Source organism: Bombina bombina, chromosome 4 (genome assembly GCF_027579735.1).
Source record: "Bombina bombina isolate aBomBom1 chromosome 4, aBomBom1.pri, whole genome shotgun sequence".
In the NCBI taxonomy this organism is placed as follows: Eukaryota; Metazoa; Chordata; class Amphibia; order Anura; family Bombinatoridae; genus Bombina; species Bombina bombina.
In genome coordinates, this window is record NC_069502.1 from 780424052 (window position 1) to 780443321 (window position 19270).

The following is a 19270-nucleotide window of genomic DNA, read 5'->3' on the forward strand; positions in this document are numbered from 1 at the left end:
GCAAATTTTATTATTCGCAGCCACATCTGAATCAAGAGATTGTACTCAATACAGCAGTTACATTTAAACTAAGAAGCCGGACTCTGAATTTCTCAGAGTGAGTATACTGCACGAATTATATGGTGTTGATCTACACATATAAAAGTTAAGTCCTTTATTCCCAGGCTTGAATTGAAGCTTCAGACAAGACCAGACCAGCGCCTCTATATTCCGTTGAGGAAGGACCGTCTACTTCAGGGACCCTTCCTTTATCCAAATCTAGTTTCTCTGAAGCTGACTGCTTGGAGATTGAACGCTTAATTTTATTCAAGCGGGGATGGCTCGTAAGCCTGTGACTAGAAAGATTTACCATAAGATATGGCGTAAATACCTATATTGGTGTGAATCCAAGGGCTACTCTTGGAGTAGAGTTAGGATTCCTAGAATTCTGTCATTTCTCCAAGAAGGTTTCGAGAAGGGATTATCGGCAAGTTCCCTTAAGGGTCAAATATCTGCCTTGTCCATTTTGTTACACAAGTGTCTGGCAGACGTTCCAGACGTGCAGTCTTTTTGTCAGGCCTTGGTCAGGATCAGGCCTGTGTTCAAACCAGTTACTCCTCCCTGGAGTTTTAATTTAGTTCTTAAGGTTCTTCAAGGGGCTCCGTTTGAGCCTATGCATTTCTTAGATATTAAGTTATCTTGGAAAGTTTTGTTTCTTGTTGCTATTTCATCTGCTCGTAGAGTGTCAGAGCTCTCGGCATTACAGTATGACTCTGCTTACCTTATTTTTCATTCAGATAAGGTAGTTTTACATACCAAGTTAGGGTTTCTCCCTAAAGTAGTTTCTGAATGGAACATTAATCAGGAGATTATTGTTCCTTCTTTATGTCCTAATCATTCTTCTCAAAAGGAACGACTTCTGCACAATCTGGACGTGGTACGTGCACTAAAATTTTATTTACAGGCGACTAAGGATTTTCATCTTCTGCCTTGTTTGTGGTTTTCTCGGGAAAACGTAAGGGACAGAAAGCTACTGCTACTTCTCTTTCCTTGTGGCTGAAGAGTATCATTTGGTTTGCCTATGAAACTGCTGGACAGCAACCTCCAGAGAGAGTTACGGCTCATTCCATGAGAGCTGTTGCTTCCTCATGGGCATTCAAAAATTAATTTTCTGTGGAACAGATTTGCAAGGCTGCAACTTGGTCCTCTCTTCACACTTTTTCAAAATCCTACAAATTTGACACTTTTTCAAAATCCTACAAATTTGACACTTTTGCCTTGGCTGAGGCCGCTTTTGGGAGAAAGGTTCTTCAAGAAGTGGTGCCTTCCGTTTAGGTTACCTGTCTTGTCTCTCCCTTATCATCTGTGTACTCTAGCTTGGGTATTAATTCCCAATAGTAATTAAGATGATCCGTGGACTCATCGTGTCATTAAAAAGAAAAGAACATTTATGCTTACCTGATAAATGTATTTATTTTTTGACACGATGAGTCCACGGCCTGCCCTGTTCTATAGACAGGTTATTGGTTGGTTATAAACTTCAGACACCTCTGCACCTTGTTGCTTCCTTTCTCTCCTTTACTTTGGTCGAATGACTTGGGTGGGAGGGAAGGGAGGTGATATTTAACAGCTTTGCTGTGGTGCTCTTTGCGCCTCCTGCTGGGCAGGAGGGATATTCCCGATAGTAATTAGATAATCCGTTGACTCATCGTGTCAAAAAATAAATTTATCAGGTAAGCATACAATTTCTTTTTTTCTGCGAAACCCATCCAGACTGTCGCTAACAGCACCTGAGCAATCAGTGTTAACGAGTTTCACTACTTGCTGCTACACACTCCAGTCCATGTCAGAAGCGCTGCTGCAAGACTATAACACTTGAGAGGCTGTGCCTGTTCCACAGCATGGATCCTGGAGGGTAAGTTTTTATATATATATATATATATATATATATATATATATATATATATATATATTTATTATTTATTTTTTTAAATGCTATACAGGGTCACAGTGTGGCTCCTTTATACCTTGATAGGATCAAGGGTTTATATCTCCTTCTGGGAGATTATTTGAACAGTTTGTGGATTTATATCTGCTTAATGTGAGAGTTTTTTTAGGCTCATAGGCTGTGTGTTTTTGGCTTGGAATAAACAGGTTTCACTTTTGTTTTTGAAATGTTGCGCAGCTCATAATAACTTGGCATCCTTTTACATAGCAGGGCAAGTCCTGCCTTATGCACCACGTGACCGGGTGTAGTCTCTTTCATTTCCTAAGATCCTGCTGCAGACATCACTCCTGATGAGAGCGTTTTCACTGTTAGCTGTCTGGGTCTAGGAGGTGGTGAGTGCCCCAGCCATTGGGAGTATTAAGGTTCCATTTTTTTAAATAAAAGCATTTATTTTTTATTGTCCTTCTGTGGGTATATACAAAGCTATGGAGGACTCTAAAACTATATTAGAAGGTTCCGCTCCTTCTGTACTGATTAATAATTCCTACGTATTTATATTGTGAGTAGGCTGTGGTTTGCCCGCCTGCTCAATTTTGTTCCATTTGCCTAAACAATGTTCTAAAGTCTAAGAAGGGTGACAAGCCTGCTAATTCTCATAGCGCTATTAGCCCTTCTGAGCTGTTTCAGGGCCTTGAGAAATTACTACCCTTTCTACATTACCCGCTACCCATGCAGTTCCCCACGGCTCAACTAATCCTCCATCTGGAGGGGGCTTTTTTCCAGCTGATTTTCCAGCTCAGTTACAATCGGCAATGTCTGTGGCCCTGAGTGCCTTACCGCGCTCTAACAAACGCAAGAGAAAGGTTAAACATAGTTCTCCTGACCTAGAGTCATCTAAATATTTGTCGAATTAAGCTACTATATCCCAGCTATCCGAGGATGAGTTAACCTCTGTAGCTTCAGAGGGTGAACTTTCTGAGTTGGAGACTTCAGTTACTAAACCTCCTTCAGCAGAGGAACCCCCCTTTAGATTTAAAATTGAGCATCTGCGTTTTTTTATTAAAGAAGGTTCTGTCTACTCTAGAGGTTCCAGAGGCTACACTACCTGAGGAGCCAAAGATCCCTAAATTAGACAGGGTTTACGAAGATAGGAAGGTTCCTCTGATTTTTCCTGTGCCAGTTAAGAAGGGGAACATTATTAGTAATGAATGGAAAAGAGTAGGGACTTCTTTTTCCCCCTCGTCTACTTTAAAAAAATTATTCCTGGTCCCTGACTCTCAATTAGATTTGTGGGGCTCCATCCCGAAGGTGGATGGCTAAACATACTATTATCCCCCTGGAGCATAGTTCTTCTTTTAGAAAGCCTATGGATAAAAAATTGGAAACTTTTCTGAGGAAGATATTTCAACATACAGGGTTTTTATTTCAACCGGCAGTAGCTGTAGCCACGGTTGCTGGAGCAGCTACCTACTGGTGCAACTCTGTCGGAGCTCATTGAGATGGAGACTCCCCTCAATGATATTTAGGAGAGACTTAAGGTACTGAGAATTGCTAACTCTTTCATCTGTGACGTGAATATGCAGATTATTTGCATAAATGCAAAGGCTGCTGGCTTTGTGACTTTGTGATTCCAGCCCACTTGGCTCTCTGGTTGAAGTCTTGGTCTGTGGATATGACTTCTAAATCCAGACTCCTTTCTCTTCCCTTCAAGGGGAAGATTTTATTCGGTCCAGGACTGGACTCCATTATCTCTATGGTTACCGGTGGGAAAGTTGCCTTCCTACCCCAAGATAACAAGAATAGGCCTAAGGAACGGTAACTGTCTAATTTTCGTGCTAAGTCGCAACGACAGCAACCCTCTTCCAAGTCCAAGCAGCCCAAGAGTACTTGGAAGACCGCTCACTCATGGAATAAGTCCAAACAGACTAGGAAGCCTGCCGAGAACAAATCAGCATGAAGGGGCGGCCCCCGATCTGGGATCGGTTTGAGTAGGGGACAGATTGTCTCTTTTTTTTTTTTTAGACACTTGGTTCCAGAATGTACATGATCCTTGGGTCCTTGAGGTTGTATCTCAAGGATACAGGGTAGGATTCAAGTTTCATCCGCCCAGGGGCAGATTCTTACTCTCCTGTCTTTCGACAAGACCAGAAAAGAGGGCTACCTTCTTAGGTTGATTACAGGATCTCTCCCTTCTAGGAGTAATTGTCCCGGTACCTACAGCAAAAAGAGGTTTGGGGTTTTATTCAAACCTTTTTGTGGTTCCAAAGAAAGAGGGAACTTTTCGTCCACTTCTGGACCTAAAGTGCCTAAACAAGTTTCTGAGCGTTCCCTTTTCAAGATGGTCCCAATACAGTCAATCCTTCCTCTGGTTCAGGAAGGACAGTTTATGAACACAATAGACCTGAAGGATGCATACCTTCATGTTCGATTCACAGGGAAATTTTTTAGTTCCTGAGGTTTGCTTTTCTGGACCAGCACTTCCAGGTCATAGCTCTTCCGTTTGGCCTAGCTACTGCTCCAAGGATATTTGCAAAGGTTCTGGGGGCTCTTCTAGCCATTGCCAGAACACAAGGTATTGCAGTAGCACCTTACCTGGATGATATCTTGGTACAGGCACCATTTTTTGTCTTAAGGAAGAACATTCGGAGTCCCTTCTCAGTCTTCTTCGATCACATTGATGGAATATAAACTTGGAAAAGAGTTCTCTTACTCCAATTACAAGGGTGAATTTCCTGGGAACTATAATATTCATGAGAATATTACTCACAGATCAGAGACGTTGCAGGCTAACTTCTGCATGTCTTGACCTCCAGGCCTCCTCGAGACCCTCAATGGCTCAGTGTATGAAGGTAATCAGACTCATGGTGTTCTGCATGGACATCATCCTTTTGCTAGATTCCATCTCAGACTGTTACATCTATGCTTGCTGAGACAATGGAATGGCAACCATTCAGATCTGTCTCAATAGATTGTACTGGACAGGCTAACTAGAGACTCGCTCTCCTGGTGGCTCTGTCCAGATCATCTGTCCCAAGGCACGTGCTTTTTAAAACCTGTCCTGGGAGATTGTGACTACGGACGCAAGTCTTTCCGGCTGAGGAACCGTTTGGGGTGCCAAGAAGGGACAAGGTTTGTGGACTCAGGAGGAGTCCTCCCTTCCGATCAATATTTAACGCCGGGCAATCTTCAATGCCTTGAAGGCTTGACCCCTTCTGGGTTCGTCCCAGTTTATCAGATTCCAGTCAGACAATATAACCTCGGTTGCCTATATCAACCATCAAGGGGGAACGAGAAGTTCCTTGGTGATGAGAGAAGTATCTCGGATACTAGATTGGGCAGAGACTCACAAATGTACGCTGTCAGCAATCCACATCCCGGGTGTGGACAACTGGGAAGCGAACTTCCTCAGCAGGCAATCCTTTCACCCAGGTCTCTTCATCCCGAGCTGTTTGCAGAGATATGCAGCAAGTGGAGGACGCCGGAGATAGATCTCATGGCATCCCGCCTCAATACTAAGCTACCCAGGTACGGGTCGAGGTAGAGGGATCCTCAGGCGGAATTGATAGTACCTATCAGTACCATGGAGGTTCAGACTCATATATCTTTTTCCTCCATTACCGCTTCTCTCTCGTTTGGTGGCTCGCATCAAGCAGGAGCGAGCATCTGTGATTCTGATTGCTCCGTCGTGGGCACGAAGGACGTGATTTGTGGATCTAAGGGAGATCCTCATCTCTTCAGTAGACGTAATCTTGTTGCAGAGATTTGTTGATACAGGGTCCCTTCGTTCATCAAAATCTAGATTCTCTGAGGCTGACTGCGTGGAGATTGAATGCTTAGTCTTAGCCAAGAGAGGGTTTTCTGATAGTGTTATTGACTCTCTGGTTCAAGGTCGTAAGCCAGTTACTCATCGTATCTACCATAAAGTACAAGTTACTTGTACTGGCGTGAAGAGCGTGGCTTTTCCTAGCATAAGGTTAAGGTTGCCGGAATTGTGTCTTTTCTCCAGGATGGACTGGAGAAGGGCCTATCTGCTAGTTCCCTGAAGGGATAGATATCGTCCCTGTCGGTGTTACTGCACAAAAGATTGGCTCCCTGAAGGGACAGATATCGGTCCTGTCGGTGTTACTGCACAAAAGATTGGCTGAGCTTTCGGATGTGCAGTCCTTTGTTAAGGCTCTAGCTAGAATCAGACCCGTGTTTAGATCTGGGGCTCCACATTGGAGCCTCAATCTTGTTTTTGTGTTTTGCAGCAGGCTCCGTTTGAGCCTATGCATACTGTTGACATTAAATTGTTATCTTGGAAGGTTCTTTTTGTGTTGGCTTTTGCCTCTGCGCGCAGAGTTTTTGAGATTTCTGCTTTGCAATGTGATCCCACTTATTTGATTTTTCATGTTGATAAGGTGGTTTTATGCACTAAACTAGGGTTCCCCCCTAAAGTGGTCTCAAATCGTAATATTAATCAAGAAATTGTTGTTCCTTCCTTGTATCCTAATCCTTCTTCAGTGAAGGAATGTTTTCTTCACAATCTAGATGTGCTTCGTGCCTTGAAGTTCTATCTTCAGGCTACTAAGGAATTCCGACAATCTTCCTCTTTGTTTTTCATCTATTCGGGGAAGCGTAAGGGGCAGAAGGCTACTACGACTTCTCTATCCTTCTGGTTGAGGAGTGTTATCCGCTTAGCTTATGAGACATCGGGACGACAGCCTCCTGAGAGGATAACTGCTCATTCCAGCGGCTACCTGGTCTTCCTTACACACTTTTTCTAAATTTTACAAGTTTGATGTGTTTGCTTCGGCTGAAACAGCTTTCGGGAGAAAAGGTTTGCAGGCTGTGGTGCCCTCAGAATAGTAACATAGTAGACGAGGTTGAATAAAGACCGAAGTCCATTGCGTTCAACCTATACAAATCTAAAATATATACAAAAAGCTCCAGTTAAGCTTAAATAATCCCACTAAAAGGTGACCCATTTAAGACTAGCAATCATATCCATGAATTTTGTTTATAGACAGAAATGTATCCAAATAATTTTTAAATGTATCTAGGGTATTGGCATTCACTACCTCCTTTGGTAATGAGTTCCACACTTTTATTGCTCTTACAGTGAAAAAACGTTTCTGTTGCAGGAGATTAAATCTCCTTTCCTCCAACCTTAAATTGTGACCTCTGGTCACAAACAATTTTCTTGGAATAAACAGAGCTTCTGCCATCTCTGTATATGGGCCTTGAATATATTTATATAAAGTAATCATGTCACCTCTTAAAGGGACACTGTAACCAAAATTGTTCTTTTGTGATTCAGATTGAGCATGAAATTTTAAGCAACTTTCTAATTTACTCCTATTTTAAATTTTTCTTCGTTCTCTTGCTATCATTATTTGAAAAAGAAGGCATCTAAGCTTTTTTTTGGTTTCAGTACTCTGGACAGCATTTTTTTTATTGGTGGATGAATTTATCCACCAATCAGCAAGGACAACCCAGGTTGTTCACCAAAAATGGGCCGGCATCTAAACTTACATTCTTGCATTTCAAATAAAGATACCAAGAGAATGAAGAAAATTTGATAATAGGAGTAAATTAGAAAGTTGCTTAAAATTTCATGCTCAATCTGAATCACGAAAGAAACATTTTGGTTACAGTGTCCCTTTAAGCGCCTTTTTTCTAAAGAAAACAGACCCAGTTTGGCTAGCCTCTCCTCAAATTCTCCAATCCCCTTATTAGCTTTGTGGCCCTTCTCTGGACTTTTTCTAGTTCTGCAATATCTTTTTTTGCGATTGGTCCCCAGAACTGCACTCCATACTCAAGGTGAGGTCTTACCAGGGCTTTATATAGTGACAGAATTATGCTTTCCTCCCTTGAGTCAATGCCTCTTTTAATAAATGCTAGTATCTTATTAGCCTTTGAAGCTGCTGCCCTGCATTGTGCACCCATCTTTAGCTTGTTATCTATTACTACCCCCAAATCCCTTTCCTCCTGTGTTTGACAAAGTCTTGTCCCATTTAAATAATACGTTGCCTGCTTATTTTTACTTCCAAAATGTAGAACCTTGCATTTTCCTGTATTAAATCTCATTTTCCATTTACCTGCCCATACTTCTAATTTTTGCAGGTCCCTTTGTAACGAAAGTTCATCCTGCTCTGATCTAATAACCTTACTTAACTTGGTATCATCTGCAAAAATAGAGATGTCGCTATTTAATCCTAGCTCCAAGTCATTTATAAAAATATTAAAAAGAATAGGGCCTAGCACTGATCCCTGGGGTACTCCACTGATTACCTTTGTCCAATCTGAGTATGATCCATTCACTACTACTCGTTGCTCCCTATCTTTTATCCAGTTATTTATCCACAAACTAAAATTTTCAGCTATTCCCAGTCTCCTAATTTTGTGCATTAATCTCTCATGTGGCACTGTATCAAACGCCTTTGCAAAATCTAAGTATATCACATCAACTGATTCCCCTTTATCTATATTTTTACTCACTTCCTCATAGAATCTAATTAGATTAGTTTGACATGATCTATTTCTCCTAAAACCATGTTGATTAGAACTCATAATCTTGTTTACACGAATATGTTCAATAATATAATCCTTTATAATCCCTTCAAATATCTTCCCCACTATTGATGTCAGACTAACTGGTCTATAGCTTCCTGGATCATCCCTACTTCCCTTTTTGAAGAGTGGCACCACATCAGCTTTACGCCAATCCTTGGGTACCATGCCTGAGGATAATGAGTCTTGAAAAATTTAGAGTAGAGGTTTGTCTATAACAGTGCTAAGTTCCCTTAACACCCTTGGGTGTATTCCATCTGGGCCTGGAGTTTTATTTTCCTTAATATTATGCAATTTGTTCCTGATATCCTCTATACCAGAGCTTTCCAAACTTTTCATGTTGGTGACACACTTTTTAGACCTACATCATTTCGCGACACGGTAATTCAGTTGTACTAGCAAACAGGAGGTTAAACTAACTTGTTTTAAGAGATATGGACACATACATAAATGATATAATAACAAAATGTATTTACAAGTAACAGTAAGTATGTGCAAGAATTAAAAAAAAGTTTAATATCACTAATAGCTACTTACTATTTTAATGGGATGTATGAGGTTGATGGGATGAACAGTTTCGGAATATTTGGTGGAATATTAGATAAAGACACTCGCATTTCATCATCAAGCATTTTTAAGCTTCCACTTCCTATCCATATATCAAGAACAGGAGCAGCAATGCACTACTGGGAGCTAGTTGCAAAAAAATCCCACTGACTTCTGCTCAGCGTTTAAGCTGCCACCCTCAGAGCTCTGTGAGTCCGACTGACTACTGCCCGGGCTGCAAACACACTGCTGTCCCACTCACTGGCTACACGTGCAGTCACAAGCCAATGTGTCGCCAATGGTAATACTTTCAGTTCCCACTGAGCTGTGCCAATTGGTTAAGATGATCTGTGACCCACTAGGTATCAATCACGTGTCAACCATGTGATATCTGTGTAGCAGGCAGGTGGAAAGTCAGAAACCAAAAAACTATTTTAAAAAAAAAAATTAAATTTAAAAAAATTTGTGCTGAAGCAGGGACACACCTACACACTGCTGCCGACACACAAGTGTGTCCCGACACACAGTTTGGAAAGCACTGCTCTATACATAAACCAATTAATGGTATGGGCGGGCATGTTCTATTTTGTTCCAAAGTATCATCCAATGGTTCCTCTCTTGTGTATACTGAAGAAAAAAAACTGGTTTAGTATCTCAGCCTTCTCCCTGTCACTGTTAATCATGCTACCCTCCCCGCATTTTAATGTACCTATATTGTCTTTCTTAGATTTTTTGCTATTTATGTACTTAAAGAACCTTTTAGGGTTAGATTTAGAATACTTTGCAATTAATTTTTCATTTTCAATTTTGGCTAATTTGATTGCTTTTTTGCATGCTTTGTTACATTCCTTATAAATATGGAATTTTGAGTCTGTACTATTTTCTTTGAATAATTTAAATGCCCTACGTTTTTTCCTAATTTCTCTTAACACATTTATATTCAGCCACATTGGCTTGGATTTTTTATTTCTCTTGTAAAGGTGTATCCAGTCCACGGGTTCATCCATTACTTGTGGGATATTCTCCTTCCCAACAGGAAGTTGCAAGAGGACACCCACAGCAGAGCTGTCTATATAGCTCCTCCCCTAACTGCCACCCCCAGTCATTCTCTTGCAACTCTCGACAAGAAGGGAAGTATCAAGAGATATGTGGTGACTTAGTGTAGTTTTTTCCTTCAATCAAGAGTTTATTTTTAAACGGTACTGGCGTTGTACTGTTTTACTCTCAGGCAGAAATTGGAAGAAGAATCTGCCTGGAGGTTGATGATCTTAGTGGTTTGTAACTAAGGTCCATTGCTGTTCTCACACATAACTGAAGAGTATGGAAAGAAAACTTCAGTTGGGGGGACGGTTTGCAGATCACCTGCTTTGAGGTATGTTCAGTATATTTTTTTCTAGAGAGATGATAAGGTCTAGAAAATGCTGATAATGCCTGGTATATTTGAGGTAAGCCTGATACAGTGATTTAACAACGACTGGGATCATGCTTACAAGATAAGGGTAAATATTCATGTTAACTCTCATATTACTTAGTGTAAAAACGTTTGCATAACTTACAGAAAAAACGTTTTTTCTCTGAGGGTGATAAATCTTTATTTGGGGCCTAGTTTTCCACATGGCTTGTTAGATAACTCCTAGTAGTACTTTTTTAAGGCCCTCTGACATTGAGTGCATGGTGGGAGGGGCCTATTTTCGCGCACTTTATGCGCAGTTGATATTCAGACTGAGACATCCAGCTTCCCTAAAGGAGTCCTCTGGCATCTAGGACCACTATAGAGGGTTTTTTTCCTGCAAAAATCGTGTTTAAGGGCAGGTAGGAGCCACAGCAGAGCTGTGGCAGTGTGTTTGACTGTTTTTTTTAACGGTTTTACCGTTTTTCTAATCCGGTTTGGGGCCTAAGGGGTTAATCATCCATTTGCAAGTGGGTGCAATGCTGCTTTAGTCTCTTATACACACTGTAAAAATTTCGTAGTTTTTACTACTTTTTAACACTGTTTTGCAGTTTATGTGGCAGTTTTTTTCTCTTAAAGGCACAGTACCGTTTTTGTTTAATTGCTTTTTCACGTTTATTAAAGTGTTTTCCAAGCTTGCTGGTCTCATTACTAGTCTGTTAAACATGTCTGACATAGAGAAAACTCCTTGTTCATTATGTTTAGAAGCCATTGTGGAACCCCCTCTTAGAATGTGTACCAAATGCACTGACCTTTCTATAAGTTATAAAGACCATATTATGGGTTTTAAAGATTTATCACCAGAGGTTTCTCAGACTAACAAAAGGGAGGTTAAACCACCTAGCTCTCCTAATTTGTCAGAACCTATATCTCCCGCGCAAGTGACGCCAAGTACATCTGGCGTGTCCAATGCGTTTACCTTACAAGACATGGCGGCAGTTATGAATCATACCCTCACAGAGGTATTGTCCAAACTGCCAGGGTTACAAGGAAAGCGAGACAGCTCTGGGGCTAGAACAAATACAGAGCTTTCTGACGCTTTAGTAGCTATGTCTGATATACCCTCACAATGTACAGAAACCGAAGCAGGAGAACTTCTATCTGTGGGTGACATTTCTGATTCAGGGAAGGCGTTACTTCAGTCTGACTCTGAAATGACAGCATTTAAATTTAAGCTTGAACACCTCCGCTTGTTGCTCAGGGAGGTTTTAGCAACTCTGGATGACTGTGACACCATTGTAGTCCCAGAGAAATTGTGTAAAATGGACAAATACTTTGCAGTGCCTGTTTACACTGATGTTTTTCCAATCCCTAAGAGGTTTTCAGAAATTATTACGAAGGAATGGGATAGACCAGGTGTACCGTTCTCTCCATCTCCTGCTTTTAAAAAGATGTTTCCCATAGATGCCGCTATACAGGACTCGTGGCAGACGGTCCCTAAGGTGGAGGGAGCAGTCTCTACCCTAGCTAAGCGTACAACTATCCCCGTCGAGGACAGTTGTGCTTTCCTAGATCCAAAGGATAAAAAATTAGAGGGTTTCCTTAAGAAAATCTTTATACAACAAGTTTTTATTCTCCAGCCTCTTGCATGCATTGCCCCAGTCACTGCTGCAGCGGCTTTCTGGTTCGAGTCTCTTGAAGAGGCTCTACAGGTGGAGACCCCGTTGGATGATATCCTAGACAGGCTTAAAGCTCTTAAGTTAGCCAATTCATTTATTTCTGACGCCGTTATTCATTTAATAAAGCTAACGGCTAAGAATTCAGGTTTTGCCATTCAGGCGCGTAGGGCGCTATGGCTTAAATCCTGGTCAGCTGACGTTACTTCAAAGTCTAAGCTTCTCAACATCCCCTTCAAAGGGCAGACCCTATTTGGGCCTGGACTGAAGGAGATCATTTCTGATATTACTGGAGGAAAAGGCCACGCCCTTCCCCAGGATAGGTCCAACAAATTAAGGACCAAATGGACTAATTTTCGTTCCTTTCGAAACTTCAAGAGTGGCGCAGCTTCAACTTCATCTACTGCAAAACAAGAAGAAAATTTTGCCCAGTCCAAGCCAGTCTGGAGACCTAATCAGGCTTGGAACAAGGGAAAGCAGGCCAAAAAAACCTGCTGCTGCCTCTAAGACAGCATGAAGGAGTAGCCCCCGATCCGGGACCGGATCTAGTTGGGGACAGACTTTCTCTCTTCGCCCAGGCTTTGGGCAAGAGACGTCCAGGATCCCTGGGCTCTGGAGATTGTTTCCTAGGGATATCTTCTGGATTTCAAAGCCTCATCTCCAAAGGGGAGATTTCATCTCTCACAATTATCTGCAAACCAGATAAAGAGAGAGGCATTCTTACGTTGCGTTCAAGACCTTCTGGTTATGGGAGTGATCCACCCAGTTCTAAGGGAGGAGCAGGGGCAAGGATTCTATTCAAATCTGTTTATAGTTCCCAAAAAAGAGGAAACTTTCAGACCAATCTTGGATCTCAAGATCCTAAACAAATTTCTCAAGGTCCCATCCTTCAAGATGGAGACTATTCGAACCATCCTACCTATGATCCAGGAGGGTCAATATATGACTACCGTGGACTTAAAGGATGCTTATCTCCACATTCCGATACACAGAGATCATCATCGGTTTCTCAGGTTTGCCTTCCTAGACAGGCATTACCAGTTTGTGGCTCTTCCCTTCGGGATAGCCACAGCACCAAGAATCTTTACGAAGGTTTTAGGGTCCCTACTGGCGGTTCTAAGGCCACGAGGCATAGCGGTGGCTCCTTACCTAGACGACATTCTGATACAGGCGTCAAATTTACAAATCGCCAAGTCCCATACGGACATTGTTCTGGCATTCCTGAGGTCTCATGGGTGGAAGGTGAACGAAGAAAAGTTCTCTCTCCCCTCTCACAAGAGTTTCCTTCCTAGGAACTCTGATAGATTCAGTAGAAATGAAGATTTTTCTGACAGAGGTCAGGTTGTCAAAGCTTCTAACTTCCTGCCGTGCTCTTTATTCCACTTCTCAGCCGTCAGTGGCTCAGTGTATGGAAGTAATCGGCTTAATGGTAGCGGCAGTGGACATAGTTCCGTTTGCCCGCCTACATCTCAGACCACTGCAACTTTGCATGCTCAATCATTGGAATGGGGATTACACAGATTTGTCCCCTCTTCTAAATCTGGATCAAGAGACCAGGGATTCTCTTCTCTGGTGGCTATCTCGGGTCCATCTGTCCAGGGGAATGAGCTTCCGCAGGCCAGAATGGACTATAGTGACGACAGATGCCAGCCTTCTGGGCTGGGGCGCAGTCTGGAACTCCCTGAAGGCTTAGGGTTCGTGGACTCAGGAGGCAGCCCTCCTTCCGATAAACATTCTGGAACTAAGAGCGATATTCAATGCTCTTCAGGCTTGGCCTCAGCTAGCTGCAGTCAGGTTCATCAGATTTCAGTCAGACAACATCACGACTGTAGCCTATATCAACCATCAGGGGGGTACAAGGAGCCCCCTGGCGATGTTGGAGATTTCAAAGATAATTCTATGGGTAGAGGTTCACTCTTGCCATCTCTCAGCTATCCATATCCCAGGAGTAGAGAACTGGGAGGCGGATTTCCTAAGTCGGCAGACTTTTTATCCGGGGGAGTGGGAGCTCCATCCGGAGGTATTTGCCCAGTTGATTCAACTATGGGGCAAACCAGAACTGGATCTCATGGCGTCTCATCAGAACGCCAAGCTTCCTCGTTACAGGTCCAGGTCCAGGGATCCCAAGGGAGCGCTGATAGATGCTCTAGCAGCGCCCTGGTCCTTCAGCCTGGCTTATGTGTTTCCACCGTTTCCTTTGCTCCCTCGTCTGATTACCAAAATCAAACAGGAGAGAGCTTCGGTGATTTTGATAGCTCCTGCGTGGCCACGCAGGACTTGGTATGCAGATCTGGTGGATATGTCATCCTTTCCACCATGGACTCTGCCGCTGAGGCAGGACCTTCTACTTCAAGGTCCTTTCAAACATCCAAATCTAATTTCTCTGCGTCTGACTGCTTGGAGATTGAACGCTTGATTCTATCAAAGCGTGGTTTTTCCGAGTCGGTCATTGATACCTTAATTCAGGCTCGAAAGCCTGTCACCAGGAAAATCTATCATAAGATATGGTGTAAATATCTTCATTGGTGTGAATCCAAGGGTTACTCATGGAGTAAAGTCAGGATTCTTAGAATCTTATCCTTTCTCCAAGAGGGATTGGAGAAAGGATTGTCTGCTAGTTCCTTAAAGGGACAGATTTCTGCTCTGTCAATTCTTTTGCACAAACGTCTGGCTGAGGTTCCAGACGTTCAGGCGTTTTGTCAGGCTTTAGTTAGAATTAAGCCTGTGTTTAAACCTCTTGCTCCGCCATGGAGTTTAAATTTAGTTCTTAAAGTTCTTCAAGGGGTTCCGTTTGAACCTTTGCATTCCATAGATATTAAACTTTTATCTTGGAAAGTTCTGTTTCTAGTAGCTATCTCCTCGGCTCGAAGAGTTTCGGAGTTATCTGCTTTACAGTGTGATTCCCCTTATCTGATCTTCCATGCAGATAAGGTAGTTTTGCGTACCAAACCTGGGTTTCTTCCTAAGGTAGTATCTAATAAGAACATCAATCAGGAGATTGTTGTTCCTTCATTATGTCCTAATCCTTTCTCAAAGAAGGAACGTCTTTTACACAATCTTGATGTGGTTCGTGCTTTAAAGTTTTATTTACAAGCTACGAAGGATTTTCCTCAAACATCTGCTTTGTTTGTTGTCTACTCTGGACAGAGGAGAAGCCAAAAGGCTTCGGCAACTTCTCTTTCTTTTTGGCTGAGAAGCATAATCCGCTTATCTTATGAGACTGCTGGCCAGCAACCTCCTGAAAGAATTACAGCTCATTCCACTAGAGCGGTGGCTTCCACATGGGCTTTTAAAAATGAGGCCTCTGTTGAACAGATTTGTAAGGAGGCGACTTGGTCTTCGCTTCACACTTTTTCTAAATTTTACAAATTAGATATTTTTGCTTCTTCGGAGGCTATTTTTGGGAGAAAGGTCTTACAGGCAGTGGTGCCTTCCGTTTAAGTTCCTGCCTTGTCCCTCCCTTCATCCGTGTCCTAAAGCTTTGGTATTGGTATCCCACAAGTAATGGATGAACCGTGGACTGGATACACCTTTACAAGAGAAAACAAAATTTATGCTTACCTGATAAATTTATTTCTCTTGTGGTGTATCCAGTCCACGGCCCGCCCTGTCATTTTAAGGCAGGTGTTTTTTATTTTTAAACTACAGTCACCACTGCACCCTATAGTTTCTCCTTTTTTCTTGCTTGTCTTTGGTCGAATGACTGGGGGTGGCAGTTAGGGGAGGAGCTATATAGACAGCTCTGCTGTGGGTGTCCTCTTGCAACTTCCTGTTGGGAAGGAGAATATCCCACAAGTAATGGATGAACCCGTGGACTGGATACACCACAAGAGAAATAAATTTATCAGGTAAGCATAAATTTTGTTTTTTATAACCATATGGTATTTGTTGATATGTATATTTATTTAACAAAGTTTTAAATGTTATCCATTTATCCTCTCTATTTTTATTAGAGAATACTTTGTCCCAATTTATATTATTTAATGATTTACTTAAATCGTTGAATTTTGCTTTCTTAAAATTAAAAGTCTTGGTTAAACCTTTAAGACACTGCTTATGAAAAGAAATTTCAAATGTGACCATGTTAAGATCACTGTTACCCAAATGTTCTTTAACTTCTATGTTTGATATTATATCTGTATTGTTTGATAGCACTAAATCCAATATAGCTTTACTCCTAGTTGGCTCCTCTATTAATTGTGACAAGAAGTTATCCCTGAGAACATTTATAAATCTATCCCCCTTAGCTGAATTACTAGTTTCATTGGCCCAGTTTATATCAGGGTAGTTAAAATCTCCCATAATTACAGCACTGTTATTAGCAGCCTTACCTATTTGTATTAGTAGTTTAGTTTCATCCAAGTCACTAATGTTGGGGGGCTTGTAGCATGTTCCTAGTAATATGTTTTTAGGATTTTTCCCCCCACTCTTTATTTCCACCCACAGGGTCTCTACATTGTTGCCTGTATCAGAAATATCTTCCCTTATTGTAGGTTTAAGGTTAGGTTTAATATACATGCAGATTCATCCACCCCTTTTCTTATTTCTGTCCCTCCTAAATAAAGTATACCCCTCTAAGTTAACTGCCCAGTCATGTGAATCATCCCACCAAGTTTCAGTTATACTGATAACATCATAGTCCTCTTCTGCAACTAAGAGCGTCAGCTCCCCCATTTTACCTGTCATGCTTCTTGCATTTGTTGTCATACATTTAATTTTCATGTGCTTTCTGCTGATACTTGGTGTGCTTTCCTCCATAATTTCTAATGTGACATTTCTTAAGTCATCTCTTCCTTGAGATATTAAAGGACTGACAGATTCACAGATTGATCTCTCTATTCTATTGTGTTCTAACTGACCCTCCCCCCCTTTGCCTAGTTTAAAAGGTTCTGCCTCTTTTTTCTGTTCCCTCTCGTTATTCATTCAGTGTCCTCTGGAGCTTGGGCATAGTTTTCCCAACAGTAAGGAATGAAGTTGTGGACTCTCCCTGCCTTATGGAAGGAAAACATAATTTATGCTTACCAGATAAATTCCTTTCCTTCCTGGCAGAGAGAGTCCACAATCCCGCCCGTAATTTATTTTTTGATGGGTGGCTCTCTTTTTATATTGTTTGTTCTGGCACCTTTTATACCCTGATGTTTCTCATACTTTTCCTTGTTCCCTCAACAGAATGACTGGGGAATAGGGAGAAGTGGGAGGGATATTTAAGCCTTTGGCTGGGGTGTCTTTGCCTCCTCCTGGTGGCCAGGTGTTGTATTTCCCAACAGTAAGGAATGAAGTCGTGGACTCTCCCTGCCAGGAAGGAAAGGAATATATCTGGTAAGCATAAAATGTTTTTTTTCCTTATAGGGGGTGACTGAGCAATTAAAGTGAAAAGCACAAATTGAATCAACTTTGTATCATTTTATTAGTATCGGTCTTATTTTAAAAGTCCATTCTATTGAAAAGAAATTACATGCTCTACACACATAGTTAAAGTACCACTTGGGAGCTGCAGTAAACAGCTGGTCTTGAGCAGAAAATTAAGCTGTCCAAATTAGCTGCTCTAGTTGCACGAACCAGCTGTGTGAATGCCACTGCTGAAAGGGTCAGGGCAGTTGTTACTCGGGGGTTAAACACATAGGCTTGCAGCATCATTAGTGTTAAAATTACATGCATGTCATTTTTTCCCCCATTAAAATTACCCTTTAAATATTATTAAATGCTGCGCTAGTATTCAAAAGACCATTTTATTTTTTTTATTCAGGAACCAGTGTTGTTTTCATGCTCAATATCTGAAAACATTGCTTATGGGGCAGAAGATCCCTCATCTGTCACAGAAGAGGAGATCAGACATGTTGCTGAAATTGCTAACGCTTCTGGTTTCATTGAAAGCTTTCCACAAGGATACCAAACTGTGGTAGGAGAAAAAGGTGTTCTGCTTTCAGGTAAGAGCATGCTACCATTAAACTAGAGAAATGAGTCATTACAATATTTGAGTCATTACTTTATTGTTAATTTTCATTCTGAATTCAAATTCAAACTATGTTTTTAGGCTAAAAAATGGCACACATTACATTTTTTTCATAGTACAAAATAGTTATAACGCCAATAACTCCATACAGTAAGGAAAAAATGTCTTCCTTTATTGAACACAAATTGCAAGAATAAAATAAATACATTAAATGGTTAAAGTGGTATGAAACCAAAAGATGTTTTTTTGTGTTTCAGACAGAGCATTTCATTTTTAAAATGTCCAATTTACTTCTATTATAAATGTGCTTTGTTCCCATGTTATTCTTTGTTGAAGAGAAATTTAGGTAGGTGTCTGGAGCACTAGATGGCAGGAAATAGTGCTAGCAACTAGTGCTCTTGCAAGGGGATAACTTTCTTGCAAAACTGCTGCAAAACATGTGCACGCTCCTGAGCTTACTTCCATGCTTTTCAACAAATGATAACAGACTATAGAAAATGTGCCAATAAATAAATTAGAAAGTTTATCAAAATGGTATGCTCTATCAGGGTTTGTGCTATCTGCACTTGTTCAAGTAGGAAGTGGTTTACAAACAAGTCTACGAGGCCGGTTTACTAAACTGTGTTTACTTTTGGATTAGTATGGTCTTTATTTTTAAAACACAGGAAAAAATAAAAAAAAATATCTCATAGTGCTCACAGTTTCATACCAGTGCTGGTGGGTAGGTAGAAATACCTCCCAATGGTCTTTGCACCCAGGCCTGTTACTGAATGCAAAAAGATAAAAAAAGATATAAAAAAAAGTGAATAGGTATCTAGCACACCTTAAAAACGTTTTTCCCCCAAAAAAGTTAGAAATAATGTTTATAATAATAGGTGGCGCAAATAAATTGCTGTTCCTAAATTTATCTTTAATTTAAAAATATATATTTGTAATCCAAGACAGTATTTAGAATACGTCTATGCAATTTAAATTTCTCGTAGTATTTCTATGGGAGATTTGTGTGTTAATCACAAATACATAAAAACACAAGAAGAACGTTATATAACAAATATGTATTGCTACACAATTGGGTAAATACCCTAAAATAGAATTGAAAATAAATAAAACAGACTGAAATAGAACAAACTAAAAATGAAACGGACACAGGTGTCTACTTAAGCACATATTATGCTCTATAATCTAAAATTCATTATACAAATATAAAATCAAAGGTATTGATGCTT

The 19270-nt window shown here is 41.0% G+C and overlaps 1 protein-coding gene across 2 annotated transcripts in view; it reads left to right on the forward strand.

Annotated features, from left to right (window-relative positions):
- The window catches only part of ABCB10 (ATP binding cassette subfamily B member 10), a 332203-nt gene that overhangs the window by 188230 nt on the left and 124703 nt on the right, over positions 1-19270 (forward strand). For both annotated transcript variants that reach the window (XM_053711149.1, XM_053711150.1), the window contains exon 10: positions 17838-18018. In XM_053711149.1, the coding sequence (XP_053567124.1) occupies positions 17838-18018 (181 nt within the window). The remainder of the gene's footprint in view (positions 1-17837; positions 18019-19270) is intronic.